A 21,396-nucleotide genomic window follows, 5' to 3' on the forward strand; every position below is an offset into this window, starting at 1 on the left:
AAGATTTTCCTTTGGGAAATGAAGGACTTCAGGGATCTGTGTGCCCGTAGGAATCCATTGCCTGTTTACATTAACTCACCTCTGAGATTTTCCATTGGTGGCGTAGTGGCTTTGCAAGGTAGCTGTGTCTTCCAAACGAAGGCTCTTTGGACATGGCATTTAGTAACATCACCGACTGATTTAAGGGCCACTTTCTCTGTTATTGAGGGGCAGTATTTAACCAGGTTCTTCACTTGGCTAAATGAATTTGAAGAAATCCAAGATAGTGGGGAGGATTTTGTGGCTCCATCCAGAAAATAAATCGGTAAGGTAACTTTGTTATTCTTCAGAGCTTTTTTGTTATCCTCATATTGCCTTGTCTGTCACTAATGATAGCAGCACCGGAAAACACATGGAGATTGTTGGTTTCCCCATATGTACTCCACATAAAAAAGCAATTTATTAATTTATATAAAAATGCTGTAAGTGGTGGCAAAGACATTTGTACACCATTCATCTTACACTTAAATTATTCAGGAAGATGTCCACATTTTAATGCATTTTTACAGGCTGTGATACAGTGGGGTAAGTTTGATTAGAGCCTATAAATTTTAGCGTAGTGTGACTATTTAATAGTGAACAGAAAATACTGACAATTACTTAATGTGAACTGAAATTCTGCTATATTAAAATAAAAAAAAAAGGTGCTAGGATGGTTTTGAGGTTCTTGCAAGTATTGGTTTGTTGGTTTTTTTTTTTTCCTCAGCATGTTTAGTTTTGCAAGAAGATTTTTTTTCATTTTCTAGGCTTCCTTGCAGTTTTCAAGTAATACTTCGTTTTGAGACTTGAATGCAGGCACCGGGCATACTGGCAGTTCTTCTTCCCCTCGGTCAGCCAAGCTCCTGTCTCCTGTCATCCTCCAGCTTACGGGGACGATCCGAGCCGGTCCTGGGGGCGTGGGGTGGCCTGCTGCCTGGAGGTCCGACTCTCCTCATCTCTGACTGCGGTTACCTCGCTGGTTACTGTGACTCCACACTGCCTTTTCAGTATGGAAGGGAAAGGGAGGATGGGATCTGGAGATTCTGAGGTCTGTGTAAGGGTGGGGGATGACTTGAGAGACTGCATGGCAGGGACAAAAACCGGCAGCGAAATGACCTGCAGAGACTAGACCCGTGGGGGCTGCAGGCAAAAAAGTGAGACATGGTCCAAATAAATGTGGAGAACACCCAGGAGGAAGAATAAAGAGTGCAGATACAATCTCACCACGCTGCCGCACCCTCCACATTAAGCTCTGTTTTAATTCTATCTGTTGAACACTGTCCTAGCATTGAGTTTTCATGTTTAGATCTCCCTATTTGCCAAAGGGAAAGTGTTGAACCAGGAGGGGAGCTGCTCCCTGAAAGCTCTTGCGTTTCACACGGTAGCTCACAGTCATCTCTGAAGAAAGAGAAATGCCATGCTGGAGAAACAGTGATATATTTGTTTTCAACTTCAGAGGCTGAAATGAAATTAAGTGTAAATGTATTCCAACCAATGAAATCAGATTTTCTTACTAATCTGGATTGCATCTCCTTCCCCCCCAACGAAACTAGCAGTACCAGTAACTGTGCCTGCGTCACCTCTTCCTCCCTTTCCTGCCTGCAGCCCAATCCTGCCGTGCTTCTGCAGGAGAATTTCCCAGGAGGCTGGCCTGCAGCAGGAGGAAATAGAGGTCAAGACAGCAAGAAAAGAAATGAGGAACATGGGAATTGGGAGAAAGGCAACAGTGACTTGAGATCCAGGAGAAATGTGCCTGCTGTTCTTTAAACCACTTCTCTGAGCTTTTCCCCAAAAAAGGGCATTAAGGCCTGCTTTTGCATTTCAAAGGGAATTTGGGCTAAGCAAGGAAGGCTGGCTCAGCCAGCCTCTGTGGGTGAGGTGGAGAGAGGGAAATACTTGGTGTCAGCAGAGAAAAATCCCTTTTTATCAGGTAATTCTGTCACCTTCCCAGTTTACCCTGTCTGTCACTTCCCTGGCCCTTCCCTTTCCTTTGGAGGCCCCCCTCCAAAGGTGACCTGCCTTAACCCATACCTTCCCACTGCTCTTCAGTCTGCGGAGCACAGTTATTACTAAAGAGTATCAAAACATGCCATTAACTCTCTCAGGCTGTCAAATTAACTTGTTACCAGGGGGTTTTAACTTGCCTTCTTCATCAGGAGGAATAAAATTTGTACAGATATGTTATTTTGCCTTCAGAATGACATTTCTTATCTATTGATTTGAATAGTTTAGCATTTTAAAAGGAATAAATCAACTTAATTTGTTTAGGGGATACTTAGGGTTCAGAACAATTTTATATCAATTAAATTTAGTGATAATTCATTTATGATGGAACTAATTAATTAGGTAGTTGCGGCTTATCTTTTTTCTAATACATACATTGCTTTTAAACATCTACTCAGTAGTCCATTATGACAGCACAAGAATGATTTTACGTGAGAGCAATAGAGAAGCAGATGCTTCCTGCTGACAACTTCCCAATTTGTTTAGGAAACAGTGAGTCCTGGATTCACAGCTTTAACTTGAAGCATCACAAATATGCAAGCAAACTTGCAAAGCAGAAACAAAAAATTGAGAAATCAAATTAGTTCATAGCGTTTTTAATGGTTGCAATTTGGTCAAAACTACTTTTTTCTTAATGTGTTAATTTTTTTTAACACAGGTATGTTTGTTTTGTCTTTACAAGATCTAAGCAAAATTATGAATTTGTTTTGTGATGTGTGTACAAATATGAATGATTTGCAGCAGTTGCAAAATCTTCCAAAGTTAAAATTGATTTTGATATTGTGTATTACAGTAACTAAAATTCAGCATTAGCTCAAAAAGAGATAGAGCAACAGTATACATAAAAAAAGGAAAGTAGAACAATTACTTGAAGAAAAAATGTAAATAGGCTATCATATGACATGTATAAAACCAAAATTATGTGTGTTTTTTTTTTTTTTATGTTACACCTGCGTTTTATATTTATGGCTTTATCAGTAGTTGGTTAAAGAGTGAAAAATAAATCTCTTCTTTTGGACTGATATATAAAGCTCTCTGAGGTTCCATGGCTTTATTCAGCCATGCATAGATTTTTAGATGTTCCAAAGATCACCTACAATGACTGTACTTATTTTATTCATCTCATCAGCAAAGTTCATCTCCTCAGCTAGCGAGATACCATCAAAACTTTTAGGCTCCAAAGTGTACTTTCCCTGCATAAATACTGTGCGTTGTACTTACAGAGACTGTAAAGTAAAGGATTACACATCAATGCTGTATCTGTTTATGTAAGAAGTCCTGAAACTGCTGTTTACCGAAAGGAGAGGGGATTAGAAATAGCCCTAAGAAGGATTCAGCTATCTGCCTTTGTATGCAGATCACAAATACAGTGCACCCACTTGTCACTAGAAACAGCAGAAAAAGAGATCTGAGTGTCAGAAACTTATTTTGAATAAGTGTAGAAACTTTGTAGTAGACTGAAGTCCATCTTGTTACAGAGCAGAAGAATGTCCGTTTGAAAGCTGCTTTGAGCTTTGCATTCAACTGAATGCTTGATTTCACAAACTGCCTAAACTATCAGTCAAAAAAAATCCAGGACAATGCAGACTAAATGTGTCCAAAAATATTCTGCTCTCCAGAAGAGTAAAGCATTAAAGCTGCCGTCTTCCCTTCTCTGCTACCTCTCCTGCCATCAAACTATGTACCTCTTCTGAGAAGGCCACTTCTGGATAAAATCACTTTTCTCTGGAAGTAATAGGATGTTTTGGGAAGTACCTCACCATCTAATATCTGTCTGGTAATGGCAGAAATTCTTAAGATTTCTCAGCGGCCATCTCAAGGAACAATGAAATTAGAAAGTCTCTCCTTTGCTTTCCTTTTCCAGATCCAGAAAATGAAGATAGAAGTTGCTTACCAGCTGAAATCCATGCTAACCCAGTAACTTGAATTCATAATGATGAAGTTGTTCCTAGCTTAATTTATGACTTTCTGAGATAGTAAGTAGGGTTTTTATAAAGCATGTTTTTCCCAAGGGTATTCAGGTTTGAGTATTTCATTTTTGAGTGACTATTAACTTCTTTCTTTTCCTAAGTATTTGGAGGTAATAAGAATACGGCTTCTTTATCACTCAAGTCTAAAATCGTTACAAATTAGATATCAGTATTTATGTGAGGGTATACAGTCATTTTACCCTTATATACAGAAAGCAGGAGAGAGAATTATGTGTATACATACAGCTTTTTTCTAGAGCAATAGTATTTAATACATGAACAGGTAGTCTTTCCATTTCCGGGAGAAGTATTTTTTTAGGGCAAGGTAAGCTAGTGACTAAGCAATAGGCAAGGCCATAATATCTGATGAAACATTACTGTCTCTAAAGCACTATGATTTTGATTCCAGGAGGTTGATCCGAAAGGCTTTTGTAAATTTTAATGTAGGTTCAGTTCTGAATATGGACTCTTTCTCTTTACCACCCCTACAAGCTTGAAAGCCAATCTGTAGTTGGTTTTTGTTTTCTTTTACCACATGCTGCTGCTGTTCTTTCTTTTACTATTCTCACTAAAGCATTGAAAACAGATCCATTTTAAAGAAAGCTCAGCTTACTATAGAGAAGAAATTTCTGTTTTCCTCGAGACTTTTTTTTTAATCTGTATTTCACATCTGATCGGAGGGTATGACCTGTGTAAGGAGGAGAAGAACTTCTTAGTCTGTTACACATTTACATGGGAAGTGGGCATAGCATACTTAACTTTACCTGGCCCATGAAGTGAGATACGGTAATCATGATTGTTCCTTCTGGCATGTTGTCTTTAGTATCCCTTCACATACAGTTTGTAAAACTAGGTTAACACAGAGAGCACTTGCTTTAACGTCCCTTACAGTGCTTAGATATCTGTTTGCTGATAAACTAAAGTCAGTCATTCCTACAGCTGTCTGGAATTTCCCAGAAACCACCTGTTCTGTGAGCATCTGTGATTTTCTCTAATGTCCAAAAATGTATTTACAGTACCTTGGAGTGTGGTTTCCCAAGGCCTGGGCTCTCCATTCGTGATCTTCTATCCATGTGTTTCAGCAGCATCTGGTTGTCTAATACACTAAATCTGGGGGATATCACTTTTTTTAGCGGTCATTACTGTTGCAGTTTATCAGTTCTTATATCTCTCCATAGATTGATTAATGGCTGAGTTGAGTTAAGGATATGAGATAAAAATGCGAAATAGGTTTAAATTTCTTGTGTGTTAAACCAGCGTGGTGTTCAAAGGATGCTGATTCTTATACTCAGTTCAATCTTTTTTGCTCGGACAGAGACAGTAAGCCAATATTCACAGTTGCTTGGCAATAGCCAAGTTGTGAAATGCACACCCAACCTGTGGGGCATTATGGTTGCTTTGTTCATGCATGTAAATTTGGGGGGTTGAAAACCAAAGGAGTCCACACCCATAGTGTCTTCTTGGAAAGTTTGTTCTAACATTTAATCTTAATGGCATTATTAAGTTAAAGGTTTCATTTTCAGAGATGTTGAGTGTTGACAGTTTTTAGGAAAGTCAAAACAACTGGGTGCTCAGCACTGTTTTAATATTAATTTGAAATGTTAGGAAATTTATGCTGCAACTGGGGTATATCTCAATGTAATAAGTTCCATCTCTTCTGATCTATTTCAAATGTTCAATAAACTTTACTTACTTTACACCTGAAATACACATTAACAGGAGAAAGCTGTCCCCATTTTAGAAGTAGTATTAGCAAAAACAACCTCTGGCAAAAAGCCTTTAAAGAAAGTAGAACAGAGAGTTTTTGATAGATAGATTTGATTTGTCTTTTGGCAAGCAAAACCAGATTATTTAAGGATACACTTTTCAAATGGCCACTACTAAAGGTAATGAGGAGATATGCAGCTGTAGTCACCTTGTTGTACCAGTTACTCTGCCATGAAGATTTTAGAGAGCTTCTGTCTTTTGCTTACAAGAAGACCTCAGTTCTGCAAATGCTTACACATATTTCACAGTTTGTGGAAGTAAGTCTGTAAGATGTCTTTGTAAGTTTTGGACTTCTGTGATTTTCTTGCTAGTATTGAAAAATTCCTTTGGGAATTCAAATGAGTAGTGCTGTGAAAGGGGTGATTGCCATTATTTCTGTTCTGTATTTTTATTGAATTTATTACAATAGTAGTAATTACTTTTCCGTTGATACAAATACAAAAGTTGATGTATTACTGTGTTCATGTTTGTTGTTTTAGGAGTCTTTGGATGATTCTCAAGCAGCTGGAGTTTCTGCAACAGAAGAAGTGATTCGCTATGAATATCATGTCTTGTACTCCAGCAGCTACCAAGTACCTGTGCTTTATTTTAGGGCATGCTTTTTAGGTAAGACCAATCTGCTGTTAGACAAAGGGAAGAATAAAAATACGTTGGATGCAATAGATGTTAAAACCACAGATTTTGTATTAAATTGAGGAATGGAGTAATGATCATATGTAATAAGAAAGTAAGAGATGAGGCTGTTCACCAGTAAATTTTGTAATACTCCTGACACAGCTTCAGGACCTTGGAGTAGATGATATCATCTCAGCCTGAAGGAGGCTGATCTTTGGCTCCTGGCATCTTGCCTGTGGTTGACTAAAACTGCTGGTCATTTTTCTTGTTCTTTTCATTAAATGAATACAAAAGCTTAAAGCTGCAGGTTTGAATTTGGCTACAAAATAAGCGGACAGAATTACAGTGCTTCAGCAGAACTGTGTCTGTTTCTTTGGAGCCCGAATCTGAGCTACAAGGCTGGGGTCTGAATGTACCTTTAAAAGCATATGCTGTTTTCTGTTTAAATTTGCTGCTTAAAAAAGATAAAATAATACCAATATGGTATTGCCTTTTTCTATCAATGAAAACTGGATCTTGAAACACTAACTGATCTTCTTTCCTCCCTGATATGTACATCTTGTTACCCATTACTTGATTGCTCTAGCCACTGTGATTTCACTCACCATCCTGTCAGGAAGGAAGGAGGAACACACAGCCTCCCTCCAAGGCCGCTGTTGGTGTCATTTATTTAATCAGCAAACACAGAGTGATCACACTGCAGCACTGGCTGTGCTGTTCCTCTCTGCCCGAAGACTGTGTACCTAGGGCAGAGGGACCGAAATCTTCAAGTCATTTCATTCAGTCTCCTGCATGGTAACATCAGCATCTTTTGTGTTTTGAATAACCTCCTAACTTTATCTAGATAAAGATGTCTGAATGTTGCCAGTGATATCTTTTCCTTTTTAATTAAAAAGTAGCTTAAGCTGCTTTGAATGTGTTTGGTAGATTTAATCACTCTCTGCCTTATATTGTTTAATGGTTTCTAATTTTGCAGTGTTAGCGCTTTAAAAGGCACTTTAGATTTAAAATTGAAGAACAAATTTTCATAGACTCCCTGGTGGAAAGATTTTAGTCTGAGGTGCAGTTTCAGGAATGGATAATTTGGGGTAAATTTTCAAACTGGGACATGGGGAATTGGGGACATTGCTGTGCCTTTACCACCAACAGAACTCATTTGCACACATCCTGCTGCAAATCTGTTTCTAGAATTATTACAGGCATTTATAACTATGCAGTGTTTTGCCTTTAAACTTGCTGTGCGGACAGGAAGATAAAGTTTTGCTGTAAGAGACAGATTAACCTATTTGTGGTCCTGAAAAATGTCATCATCTTGGTTTTAGCTGAATTAATAGTGCGCTGTCTCTACAGAAGAGGATGGAGATGCTGCAGGTAGAGGAAATAGGACACTATTTCTACTGTACTGTACTTTCATATAATTAGTATTCACCATAAGCAGTTAATCACCAGAGAAGAGCTCCCAGAGACAAAACAAGTTGTTTAGCTTGTCAGCATCAGGGAATCGGAGGTGTTGAAACATGACTCCTTATAGCTGGAAGTGGATATTACAGAAGCTAGTGGATGATCTAATGCACAATCATAGTATTATGTGCCAACAGCTCCCCTTGCAGTACAAAACTGTAATTGTTCCTACAAGTACAATTATGTTTTAAAACACTTTTTGGGAACCTTTCACAATGGAAAACAGGGACTTTCTTTAGGTAATTCCTAAAGTCACCTGGGTTCTCTTCAGCATTTAACATTCTCCTTTAACATTTAACATTCTCTGACTCTTGAAGAGAGAAGGATACAAAAAGCTGGCAATAAGTACTTTTCCAATAATCTTTTCAGCTAGTATTCTCTGATTTTAATTACGGATAGCTTACTTTTGAAAATGAAAAATTCTGTCATCCCTGCAAGTTATTTGCCCACCTGTGCCGTGCTGTCTGAAGGTCCCAGTGTGGGGTTTTCAGGAATGTGCAGATGACAGTCACTCACAATCACTTTAGCTATCTGAGCAAAGTATCTTTTGTCTTGTCCTGAACCTGGTATGAGGAAGACTCCAGGTAATGCCCTGAGATTTTTTTCCTTTGAGGTAATAGTCTTCGTGTGATAGGCTCCTTACCTTGTTTTTCAGACAACTAGTAATATTCACTGCATTCCTCATCTGAAATAATCAGGGAAGAATCTTCTGAGGCCTACACCAATTTCCCAGTCTAAATTCCTACCATTATTGGTAGATTAAGTAACAGAATCGGTTCCTCACAAGTCTCTTGTGGGCTGTTCATGGTTCCCCTTGAATCCTGTCTGTACTGATCCTCATGTTAATTAGAGCTTGTTGCAGGAGGTGAAGGTGAGCTATAATCCTTCCAGTGTTTCCACAGCCCTGCCCCATCTTGCCTTCCCCAGCAGCAGGGCACAGTTTGCATTCAAAACTCTGCTTCCTCTCTGGCAATATGTTAAGCGGCCATTACACCTCAAGGCCTGCCTAGGAAATAATAATTCTTCTGTTTGACCTGACTAAGTAGTTTTGCTTGTTTTGCAATATTCTCTTCCTCACTTCATATGTTACAATAGAAACTGGTGCCAGCCTGTCCAAATCTGTGCTCCTCTAAATAGACTCTTTAAAAACTTTTCTAGAACAATTAAATCCTGCCTTTCTCCCATCATATATGAGTCCAGGTTTTGTTGACCGCTTGGTTTCTTGCAGTCCCTCCTAGGAAAAAGGCTTCCAAAAGAGTTGTTGGTGAGATTTTCCTGTCATATTCAGCGCGGTTGTCATCTTCAGGAGCTTGTGTCAGTGAGGACATCCAGTTTTCACTCCTCTCTGCTAGCAATTGTGCTCAAACATTATATATTGGTTCTTCCCGCAGAAGGACAAAAGTTGCATTGTATCCTTATCCTTGCTGCTGTCTAAATTGGATGAAATAATTTATTTTCTGGAATTCATCTTTAGACCTCTTTTTTTTTGGTGAGAATTCTGATATGTAAGGTAGTGCAAGGTAAGGGCTTGAAATTTTGACTGCAACAGAACTAAAACATTTTGAGAGACATCTAACCTTTTTGATAGTCTCTGGGGATAGAGTTACAGGGAAGATCTTGTTCTGTGCAAGGACAAATACTTTACCTGAAAGTAATGATTAAGTGTGATGACTCTGTCTGGAAGGATGTTTGGGAAAATTATAGGATACAAGAATATATTTTTAGGCTACATATATGTATATGTAATAAACATTTTTCACTACCTCAGGATACTTCCCTCATGGCATATATTCCTAAATTCAGACCTACTGAACCCAGCCTGTGTCAGGAGTTCAGGGCAGTGGTCCTCAGTACCTCAGAGTATCAGAGAACTAAGTGTCATTTCTCCAAAATCAGTCTTATACATGCCATGCCTTTCAGAAATGGGAGCCCTTTTTCTTTCTCTGGCTTCTGAGATTACCAGATAGGTAGTTGAAGAAATGTGGGAACCCCTGCTGATATCGGATGTCAGCAATTAACCCTCTTAGAGACAGATGGTATAGGCAATTAGCCTTCCCCTTCAATGCTGGCATCAGCCAGATGGGCTGGGCTAGGTCCAGTAAGCTTTCTTTAATCAGCAGAGTATTTTCCCCTTTTCTTAGTCTTTAAGATGTCAAGGAACTTTGGTCTTTTCCCGAGCTGTCATCGTCTGAAGTCATACATCCAAAAACCTCTTGCACCAACAGTGAGGTAGCAGCAAGACAATCACAGGTGGACACAGGCATCATTCAGGAATCACCCTGCATGTCAAGAAAATAATGGCTTGGCTCACACTTCTCTTATTTTCCTTACAAAGGTAGAGGAAGAATCATGAATGCTGGCTAAACACTGAAAAGAAAGAGCAGGACTAATGGGAGGCAATACAGACTGCAGCCTAACTCCTTCAGAAAACAGAGCAGGAATGGGATTTTCAAGTTGACCTGCTCAAAATACATCTAATGCTCTGACATGCAGATAGATCCCTGCCAATAAAAAACTTCCTAATCAGTGGTGAGAGAGAGGGAGCTTGTAAGGTGATGTAACTTCCTCCAACCCTGAAGGCATGACTTTCTGTATTCATAACTGTACTGGGCCTGACTGATGCACTTTCCAGAATATAGACTTACTCCCTGAACTCAGAAGCATGTAACCACCATGTCCTTTCTCAGGAAAATAGCTCCTCTTAAGACCATGTCCCATATGAACTGGTTTTATCATGGCTTTGGACATAAATAAAATTGAATTGCTGGTTATTCTTGCCTGACTATTAAGGCAGATGAACTGGTTGATTTGAGTCCCTAGTTAGTTAATGGCAGAGACAGAGTCCATACTTAGGAGCTCTTGACTTATATCCTTTATCTCCTTTCTTGCAACAAAAATCTTAGTTGGTTACTTCCCAGGCTGTTTTGGCCTTTCTTACTGGGTAGATGTAAGGTTAGTTGTATAGGAGTCTGTATTTCACAGAGCCTGCGTTAGTACTGACGTGCCAATGATATGTCATGTGCCAGACTGGTGGCATTACAGGCATGGAGCTTCAGAAAAAGGTACGGTAAATCTGGCATGACCCACCAGCAGCTATTTACTTTCACTGTCTGTAATTTTTTAAGGAGCTGAATTATACAAAACACATGTAACCACAAACTTCCACTTCTGCCTGCACACCTGCTCCCGGCTAGACTTGGGACAAAACTTGGGACAAGCTGCAAGCACCTCAGCAGCTGTGTCATCGTGGATGGATGATGAGTAAATGTACTGCTGGGTGAATCTGAAACCTCTGCCTCCCTCTCCTGGCACTTCTCTTGGCTTGATGCTGCTGTTGCCTTTTTTTTCTAACTGAACTTTTTGAGTTCAGCTCCATCACAGGAAAGAAAGACAAGAAGCAGAAAGGCTGCTTGGCTCAGCAGGTGCCACAGTAGCCCCTTGTTGCTAGCAGCAACAATTACAGACTGCTCTGTCAGGCCGGCTGGATATTTGAGGTCTCAGTGGGTTGCAAGAATGTGTAACAGGGTTGCTGAATATGTGAATGCTGGCAGCCCTGGAAAAAGGGGTCTAAAAGTGCCCAAAGAATACAGCTGTGTGTTTTTTGCAAATCTGGGAGCTCATGAATCAAATGGATTCAGTTATATCATCCTAAACAGATGACCACACAAACTGAGGAGTTTTAAAATACAGAACACACCTCCAGCCAGATTACCTGAAATGGGGCCTTCTATCAGTCATTTTATGATCTTAGTATAGTTGCGTTGTTTTGTTTTATTTTATTTTATTTTATATATAGAGAAAACTCTTTCAATAGACTTTCAGGTCTTCATCCCACAAAAAAGGATGGGGAAACTGCCCTCTGCCCTTTCCTCTTTTGCAAGGGTCTTGCAGTTCCCAGCTATGTAGCTGAACCTCACATCCATTTTAAGTATTGATAACTGAGTCTTTCCTGTTGCATCTGGCCTCCTATCTTCTGAGCTAGTCAGCTAAATAAGAATTTACAGGAACACAATATTTGGGCGTATGTATGAAAGCTCACTCCATTTAAAAACCACACTTAATTCAAAGTCACTTAAAGCTTAGTGAAGTATGTTAAAATAATGCAGAAAATTCAAAATGTAGGGAAATTTAAATCCAAGCATGTTTTAATATATAAGTGCATTATCAAAATGCCCAGATCAATTTTTTGTTTGTTCCTATGTGAAATATTGCAATTCCTTTATATTAACTATTTAAGTATTTTACTGTCTGTGATAGCACTCCAATGTGAAATGAAACTTTCAGTTTGGATGTATTTGTATTTTTCTGTGAAATGATAATAAATCTATACTGAAATATGATGGAAGATACACTGCTTCTCATACATGAAGTAATAAAATCCATGAGGTAAAGACAAAACTCAATTTTAACTATAATATGATTAATGCTTCAACAATATTTGATCGTTTCTTTAAGTGAGATTAACGGTTAGAGTCAGAGTAATCCATTCCATGTGTACGATGTGAATTTGCTCAAGTGTTAGTATAAAAATTCACAGATACAGAGAAAGGTGTACAGAACAAAATCTGGAGTGGCAAATCAAATTTTACATTATAGTGTGTGTCATTCTAGATTTTACATTTGGACTTAGTCTGCATTGTCTTTGCAGGTTGAATAGAAAACAGAAAATTGCAAGTATGCATGGCATCTCGTATTACCTGCACACAGATGATCTAAGCTTAAATACATCCTTCTAAAGTTAACTTACGCTCTTTTATCAAATTTCTTAGTAAATGTTAGACCATCTCCAGCACAGCTTTGGTATCTGCCATCATAAGACAGAGGGCATGATGGTCTAACAAGTCTCACATTCATGAGGATGGCATAGTACAGCTAGTTAATATGCTGTTACCCCTGCAAATTATTTGGCACATGCTTCTGCTATATGGTGCTTATGTAAGTTCAGAACTTGGTGCATTTTTATAAGTATGTGCAGAAAATAAGGTAAAACAGAGGCTGTCAGCAGCTGGTTTTAATTTCTATTTAAACATGGCATTCAAATGTTAATTGGATGAATAAATCTTGTTCATTTTACAGACACGAAAATGTCAGTGGAATAAAACTATTTATCACAGGATAATGGTTTCTGACACCTAATAAATGCCAAGATGAACCTACTTAGTGAAAGTGTATCAAAATATTCTATTGCTGTTTGCCAGAAACAAATATTCAGGAAAAACTGACATGCTTATTTTCTAGGTGGTTGACACTAATATCTTGGCGTAATTCTAACATCACAACTAAAAATCTAATGCAACAATGCTATACAAATGCAGCTCCAGAAAAAATTATAGGCATGTAGGTTACCAAAATGCTGTAAACTTTTATCTGCAGAATTTTGTTCCTTAGATTTTTTCCACTTTTTCACTATGAATCACATGTATTTACGTGAGATAACCCTTCATGATATTATTTTGTGGTTTTAAAATTGTCTTATCCGAGCATTGTTTTACAAAATTGGTTTAACTTCACACCTTACAACAAGAACAGTAAGTTGTTACTCTCAGGTGACAGAGAAGAAAGCTGAACAGGGAATTTAGGGTAGTTTTATATGCACCTTCAGTCAGGATTTGAGCAACGCTGTTTTGGAGTTATGGGGCCAGAAGGGGCTCAGTCACGTTTTGCTGTTATTTTTTCCGTCAGCTTCCAGATAATCAGTATTTTCAGATTTACTTTTGCTATTCTGTATTAAAGATATAACATGCTTAAGAGCTTTGACTGTGGGTGGTTGTTCCCCCCCTTACAGATGGAAGACCTTTAACTCTGGATGAAATATGGAAAAGTGTTCATGCATGCTACCAGGCTTGTCTGCTGGAGGGGCCCTGGGACACTATTACACAGCAGGTGAGAAACCACTGGTCCTTTACAAAATTGATGAATGCAATATATGCCTGAATTCTCAATGGCCTTATTCCCTTCCTGGACACAAGTAAAATATATAAAAGTCTAACTGAGATTGTGCTGAGCCAGTTACCAACAATAGCTTTAATCCTGGATTTTGAAGGATATATAGTTGTTCCCCATGTAAAACTTAATGTGATAGTATCTTATTTAAAATACTTTTCCAAAGCCAGTCCTGAAAACTTCAGGCAATTCCTGAGTAATCATGGATTTGGTTAAACACAAAAGTAGACTTATTCATGTAAGCACAATATATTAGTGTAACATTTCACAGATTGTCTATTAATCAAATTACCAAAAAAGAGTGGGTATTTTTCAATTTTAAGTAGACTTGCAATCCTTAGGATTGAAGGAGAGAAAATTGGTCTCTCGATCAAATAATAAGTTATTGCTAACTAATGTCCTTCAGAATCAGTAGTTAATGAATGCCATGTTTTACAAGAGGAAGCAGATTAGTAAACTGTGGTATCACTGCCTTCTTTTAGAGCCATTCAAATCACTTTTATTTAAAGTGGTTTTAAAATCATCAGATCATGTCAGCAACCGTTCACAGACTTGTGATGATGGCTCTCTTGAAAAGTCATACTTGTTCAAGGAAGAGTGAGAGATGGTTCAGAGCTGAGTTGCTTGCCCTGGTTTCTTCCCTTGGCTCCAGGCCCCCCGTGCAAGTTTGGACAAAGAATAGAGACTCTCTGGGGGTGAATTTATCATCAGACAAAGACACTAATGTGTCCTTTCTTCCTCCTTTTTCCTTCCTTGACTTTTTGATTTTAGCTGTTTCCAGGTACACAGGTCTCTTACCACAGCAGCTGGCACAACAGGGATGTAACCTCAACTGAGTTCTACAGATGTTTCCTCAATTCAACTAATAAAATTTAATTACAGGATGCCTATTTGTAGATGGTACTCAATCAGAGGAATATAAGCGGTGTTCATGGTTTTTGCAGCCACGGGCTATTATTTATATTATAATAGCTCTCCGAGAACCTAACAAGCATTGTTTTTTTGATATTTGCTGTGCATGCCTGAATTCCAGTTGTGAGTTTGCAGATTCTCATAATACACGCTTTTACATAAAGTATTAATTACCTGACTTGTCTACTGCACAATAAAGATGAGAAAATTAGATTTTAATAAAATACTGTAATGCGGTAGCATATAACTGATTTTCTGCACAAGAAAGTGTTGCAGTTCAGATTTTTCAGTGAAGTTTTATGATTTGTAGCTGAAGTTTCAGATTTGTAGCTAAATCATGACTGTTTCTGCATAGAGAGGCAGGGGATTCAATTAACTTTGGCTTCACTGCATCTACCTTCTTGCATTCCTAGTAGACAGAGACCCGTAACCCTGTGGTCAGATGCTAGGTATCCTTCAGGGCTGACATCTCTGGTATTTCCCAGCTGAGCTGTTCTGGCTTGTGGATAGTTTATATTCCCACCTGCAAAAATGTACAGGAGAATCTGCTATGTGCTCTCCAGAGGTGGTGTTCCTTCTCTATGTTCACGTTACACTGTGGCCTGAAGGTCCATTCAAGCTCCCCTGTAGAAAGCACAGTCTTTTTCTATTTGTCTGCAAAGCACTGCAGGAACCTACAGCTCCATATAGGTAATAAATTATAATGCCATACTACTGAGAATAAAGCATAAACAGTATGTTTGGAATGTGGTAAAATCAGAGTGGTGGAAGCCAAAAGGAAAACCAGGTCACTCCCACCCAGAGATTATTTTTGCCTCTTAAGGAACAGTAAAGTAAAACTGTCCTGCATCTAGTAACTAGAGTGTGTGAGATACACACACACCAAGGCTTGCAGAAACAGGTTTTATGGGTGGTAAAATGTGTGGAGTGCTGAACCTGTTGTCTCTGTGACAGCTCTCCAGAGGAGGTTCAGCCAATGTGAGTCCAGTGACAAACAAACAAAGATGTAAGGAAAAACATTTTGGAGAATTTAGCAAAGTTATAGCAGCAAAATACTATTGGAACTTAATATTAGGGCGACTTCCCATTAAATAAGGAGATTACAAACTATGTTAAACTGTTTATACTAGAGTAATATAGACTGTACTGACAGTGTATAGACAGACAGTACTGGAACTGCTGGCAGGTAGCAGAAGCCAGAGAAGTTAAGATCCTCCAACAATCCCACTACATAATTTGGAATGACTTAACTTTTTTTTCTACACCATTTGTATGTACGCCTTCTCCCTGAAGACTGTGTACCTGTGGCTCAAGGCTTTTGGATTCTACTGACTTCAGTGAGGTTAGCCTGCTTTACATCAGTATTGAACTTGGTCCAAAGGCCCCAGCTGCATTCCTGGATTGGAAATATACTTTCCCACATGGCTACAAGAGAGAGCCTCCAGGAAAGCAGCTTTGAGAGGTCTACAGTTTTAATTTTAGATGAAAGCAGAAAGGCACCAGGCAGTAGGGGTGCATTTGCTTATGGTCATTCAGTCAAGTGATAAGAAGACAAAGGAATGCATGGTTTGTGGAAGTGTGCATCTCTGGAGCTGAATGGCAGAGGAAAGCACCAGTACAATTAGCAGTGTGAACACTTACCATATTTTCAGTGTCAGCAACCACTGGTGCAACAAACACTTCCCCTTGTAAACTGAGAGATGCGTATGCCAGTCCAAATATAAAGCAGCAATAAAAATCAGAGTATTCTCAAAGGAATTATGAAAGATAATAAGAACATACTGTAAGCACTAGCCTGCAAGCCTCAAATCAAACCAAGAGTTAGGTCTACAGGAAAAAGAGTATTTTTCCCCCTCAAATGAATCAGGGTTCTGAATTGAAATACAGAGTTTTCTCTTCCCTTTCTCCTTTTCTACTGACCCATTTTGTTATGTGGGTTAGGCTTTGCCTGCAGGGACACAGATCGTATAATGCAAGTCACTGGGCAAACTCACCAAATCAGGCTTGAACTCTCAGTGCACATGAACAGCAGAGAAACGGTTTAGGATTTTGTTCCAAAACAGATAAAAATTTTAAAGTCTACAAGTAATCCACCACTGGGAAGAAAAATTGAGCTCACCACTGTCCACGCATAATGTTACTTACCTTTTAACTAGAGTGATTTTGTACTTTGATTCAATAGTTGGCAGATTAAGAAACAAAAGTCATACTGCCTTTTTTCCTCCCAGATCCAGGATCTTACACTAATCATTTGGGATTTACATTCCATGTATTTTATGAAATGTGGGTGCCATGCCTGCACACATTTTCAATACAACTGTATTTTGGCTTACACTCTCTGTGGTAAAATATGTCTGAGGTCAGGAACTGAGACATTGCCTAAGCTCCAAAGAATTTAGCTTTTTGGCAATTACATTTTCAAAACCAAATTTTAGGTAAAATTTGAACTTTTTTAATTACTTTTGATTATTGTGGAAAGTCACGCTCATTTTCAGAGAAAGCATCTTCAGATATTTTTACTGACTAGATTATTTTTATTGCAAAAAGCAGAAGTCAACTAGTTACCTTCCATACATAAATTAACATGATAAGGTTACATAGTATTTTATAATGATAATTGATAAATGGTGATGATTTAATTGCACTTCCTCTAGTAATAATCTTAAAATGCTCAAATGAAGTTCCTATGATTGGCTTTTTTCTGAGTTAAATCTCCCTGGAGTCTTCAGTCATCCCTTTTCGACATCCGGTGATAACTTGCTTTAGCTGTTTTAAATAATACAAATCAATTATAACACACAGCTGTTTAACAAAACTTCTAAATGTTGCTACAGGTCTCTGTGGGTATTTCCTGATGGCTTATAATGACATCAATTTAGCACACCTGGTAAAATCTGTGAGCTGGAAGTAGCTTAATTCTGCAATGACAGGAAAATTAAGGAGTATTTATGGATTACTGTTGCATTTCAGAACCATTGCCAACTGTGATTTTAGCTTCTTTTTACAAAGAGTCAGAAATGGAATTGCAGGCATTCATGCCCGTCTCCTGAACAGCTTATGTGTAACTTGGTGGGTGCTTTTGAGGATATCCTGTATTAGCTATTTCTCTCTACACATTCTATACAAAAGACTGTCTCTTCACCTTTTTGAATTAATGAATGCTAGAAATGTAGCCTTTACGAGAAGCTCCCTTCCAAGTCTTTGTAGCCTTTCCTGAACTGCAGACAGAGTTGTCCCTCAGTTGGATTTTCCTGTTCAGTTTGACTTAGGATGGAATCCCAGCCCTGCATCCCCCATGCCACCCTCTGAGCTCGTCAGGCTGCCAGCCCTGCTGTTTTTCCTGACTGCATTGCTTTTTAAAAGTACTTATTAAGCCAGTTATATATCAGCCATAAGAGCAAATAAGAGATCTAGATGTTTAGAAGAGGGTAGGGGGAGAAGATGACATATATGTCAGACTGAGAGTCATTCATAGGATGAGTGTAAAAATAAGGCTCCTGGAGAGATTTCAGTTAATAGTGTAAACAAAACCAGGACACATTCTCCAAAAACTCAAGCAAATGTATCCAGCTAAAAGAAAGTTACAGTAAATGGGAAGAAAAGTCTAGACATGAGAAAGAATGATGAAGTAAGTCATCATGGTGATGGATGGCAGCAAGAGAGACATGTATTTCTCTCACATGTACTCTGATACTCAGCAGAGAAGTCCAGTACAGTTTTAGGTAAATACATAGTGGCATTATGTAGAACAGCTCAAACATAAAAAGAAAAGGAAGGTTAAAGAAAGTGTACCCCCCCGATGAACAACAATCGTGACCTAGTATCAACAGACGAGGAGAAGGCTGAGGTACTCAACAACTTCTTTGCCTCAGTCTTCACTGGCAACCTCTCTCCTCACCCCTCCCAAATCGATGGACCACAAGATGGGGACCAGGGGAGTAAAGCCCCTCCCACTGTCAGGGAAGATCAGGTTCGAGACCACCTGAGGAACCTCAATGTACACGAGTCTATGGGACCTGATGAGACGCACCCCAGAGCCTGAGGGAATTGGCTGATGTAGTTGCCAAGCCACTCTCCATAGTATTTGAAAAGTCATGGCAATCAGGTGAAGTCCCTGGGGACTGGAAGAAGGGGAATGTTGTGCCCGTTTTTAAAAAGGGAAGAAAGGAGGACCCTGGGAACTACAGACCTGTCAGGCTCACCTCTGTGCCTGGGAAGATCATGGAGCAGATCCTCCTAGAAGCTACGCTCAAGCACATGGAGGACAGGGAGGTGATTCGAGACAGCCAGCAAGGCTTCACCGAGGGCAAGTCCTGCCTGACCAACCTAGTGGCTTTCTGTGAAGGAGTGACTGCATCAGTGGACAAGGGAAAAGCAACGGATGTCATCTATTTGGACTTCTGTAAAGCCTTTGATGTGGTCCCCCACAACATCCTTCTCTCTAAATTGGGGATATGGATTTGATGGGTGTATAAAGAATTGGTTGGATGGTCGCATCCAGAGGGTAGTGGTCAATGGTGGCTCGATGTCCAAATGGAGACTGGTGACAAGTGGAGTCCCTCAGGGGTCTGTACTGGGACCAGTGCTGTTTAACATCTTCATCAATGACATAGACAGTGGGAGCGAGTGCAACCTCAGCAGGTTTACAGATGTCATCAAGCTGAGTGGTGCAGCTGACACGCCAGAAGGACAAGATGTCATCCAAAGGGACCTGGACAAGCTGGAGAGGTGGGCCTGTGAGGTGAGTTGAACCTCATGAGGTTCAACAAGGCCAAGTGCAAGGTCCTGCACCTGGGTTGGGGCAACCCCCAATATCAATACAGGCTGGGGGATGAAGGGATTGAGAGCAGCCCTGCGGAGAAGGACTTGGGGGTACTGGTGGATGAAAAGCTGGTGAGATGAAAAGCTGCTCTGGTGAGACCCCACCTGGAGTGCTGCGTCCAGCTCTGGAGCCCTCAGCACAAGAAGCACATGGACCTGTTGGAGCGGGTCTAGAGGAGGGCCACAAAAATGATGCAAGGGCTGGAGCACCTCTCCTATGAGGCCAGGCTGAGAGAGTTGGGGTTGTTCAGCCTAGAGAAGAGAAGGCTGCGAGGAGACCTTATTGCGGCCTTTCAGTACTTAAAGGGGGCCTACAGGAAGGATGGGGAGAATCTTTTTAGCAAGGCCTGTTGTGACAGCACAAGGAATAATGGTTTTAAACTAAAGAAGAAGAGATTCAGAGTGGATATAAGGAAGAAATTTTTTACACTGAGGGTGGTGAAGCACTGGAACAGGTTTCCCAGAGAGGTAGTGGAGTCCTCATCCCTGGAAACATTGCAGGTCAGGTTGGATGAGGCTGTGAGCAACCTGATCTGGTTAAATCTGTCTCTGCTCAGTGCAGGGGGGTTGGGCTAGATGACCTCTAAAGGTCCCTTCCAATCCAAACCATTCTATGGTTCTGTGATTCTATAATGGTCCTTTTTTGTGTAATTGAACAGCAGATCCACGACATTAGTATCCAGGTATTATACACTAAAAGCAGAGTTAAGTTGGCAGCAGTCCAATCAAAAGCGCCATGGTCAAATGCTAAATGATGAGGCAATTTGAAAGTTAAAAACCACAATAGGAAAAAGGTTCAAAAACAAAGAACAGAGAGTAGAGAATAGAAATGAAACAAAGGGGGAGAAATCTTCCTGATTATAAAGGTGAACATATTTTACCACATGGTAGTGCATGATTTAACAGCCAGGAATTTAAAAAACACAGACAACTGAAGTTTAGTTAATCTCTAAAGGCTACATTTTACTTTGTATCATTTTGGAAATCTCTCTGAAGATGAATGGGAAATGTGAAGCAGCAGAAGGTGACTATATGGTTATAGCCAGAACTCCTGTCTTCAGCCTATGTGATATTAGGTACTTGCTGGAGAAGTTGGAAATACAGAGGCCGTAAGTACCTGAGAATATCAGATTTTGCCCTCTAATTTTTAGAAACCTGCTTTTCAAAATTATGGCCTGGTAATCATGAAGATTTAAGAGTATAACAACTTCACCAGATGCTATATACACACTTCCAGGTAAGGTATATGCATTATTGCATACAGCAGCAAAGCTGCTTTGAAAATGTTGATGTATGTCTAGTGGCCAAAATTTCAAATAATAATTGAACTATTTAAAAATATTAAAAAAAACTGAACAGAGGTGCTCGGCTGTCTTAGTGATCCATGTTTACATTTTTCCAGCTGTAGGATAACTGATTGTCTATGAAAAGTTGCTGAGATTACAGTCTTCAAGACTGAAGCCCTTTTATGTTAGAATGGGTATGGGATAGGTGTCGGCAGTACATGAATTTTCATCCTGGTGTGGCTGAGTGCTCCAAACCTATCTTGAAGTACCTGCATCAAGAACCAAGACAGCAGTGTAGTCTCCACATCCAGTTGAGTCATCGTTTTCTGCAGAGAGTGGTACTGGATTGGTGATGTATACAGTCACCTATTAGAATGTAAACTAAGACCCATTTATTTCCCAGGAACCTTTTGAAATTCATTGAAGAATATAGAATATTTATTGGATTGAAAAAAATGGGTGAAGACACTAGTAATTTTTCATCCTTTCTTTGCCCTGATGAGTATTTATAAAAGTGTATGTAAAGTAGAACAACCTGAACAGGGGGAAGTGAAGCATTCCCACCTCAGAATACCATGTAGGTCAATGATGAACTGCTC

General features: G+C 39.5%; 1 protein-coding gene across 1 annotated transcript in view; it reads left to right on the forward strand.

Annotated features, from left to right (window-relative positions):
• The window catches only part of ATG10 (autophagy related 10), a 92,298-nt gene that overhangs the window by 46,680 nt on the left and 24,222 nt on the right, over positions 1-21,396 (forward strand). Inside the window, exons 3-4 of the mRNA XM_075726914.1 lie at positions 6,239-6,365; positions 13,621-13,718. Coding sequence (XP_075583029.1) covers positions 6,239-6,365; positions 13,621-13,718 — 225 coding nt within the window. The remainder of the gene's footprint in view (positions 1-6,238; positions 6,366-13,620; positions 13,719-21,396) is intronic.

The sequence above is a fragment of the Pelecanus crispus genome, chromosome Z, assembly GCF_030463565.1.
Source record: "Pelecanus crispus isolate bPelCri1 chromosome Z, bPelCri1.pri, whole genome shotgun sequence".
Classification (NCBI taxonomy): Eukaryota; Metazoa; Chordata; class Aves; order Pelecaniformes; family Pelecanidae; genus Pelecanus; species Pelecanus crispus.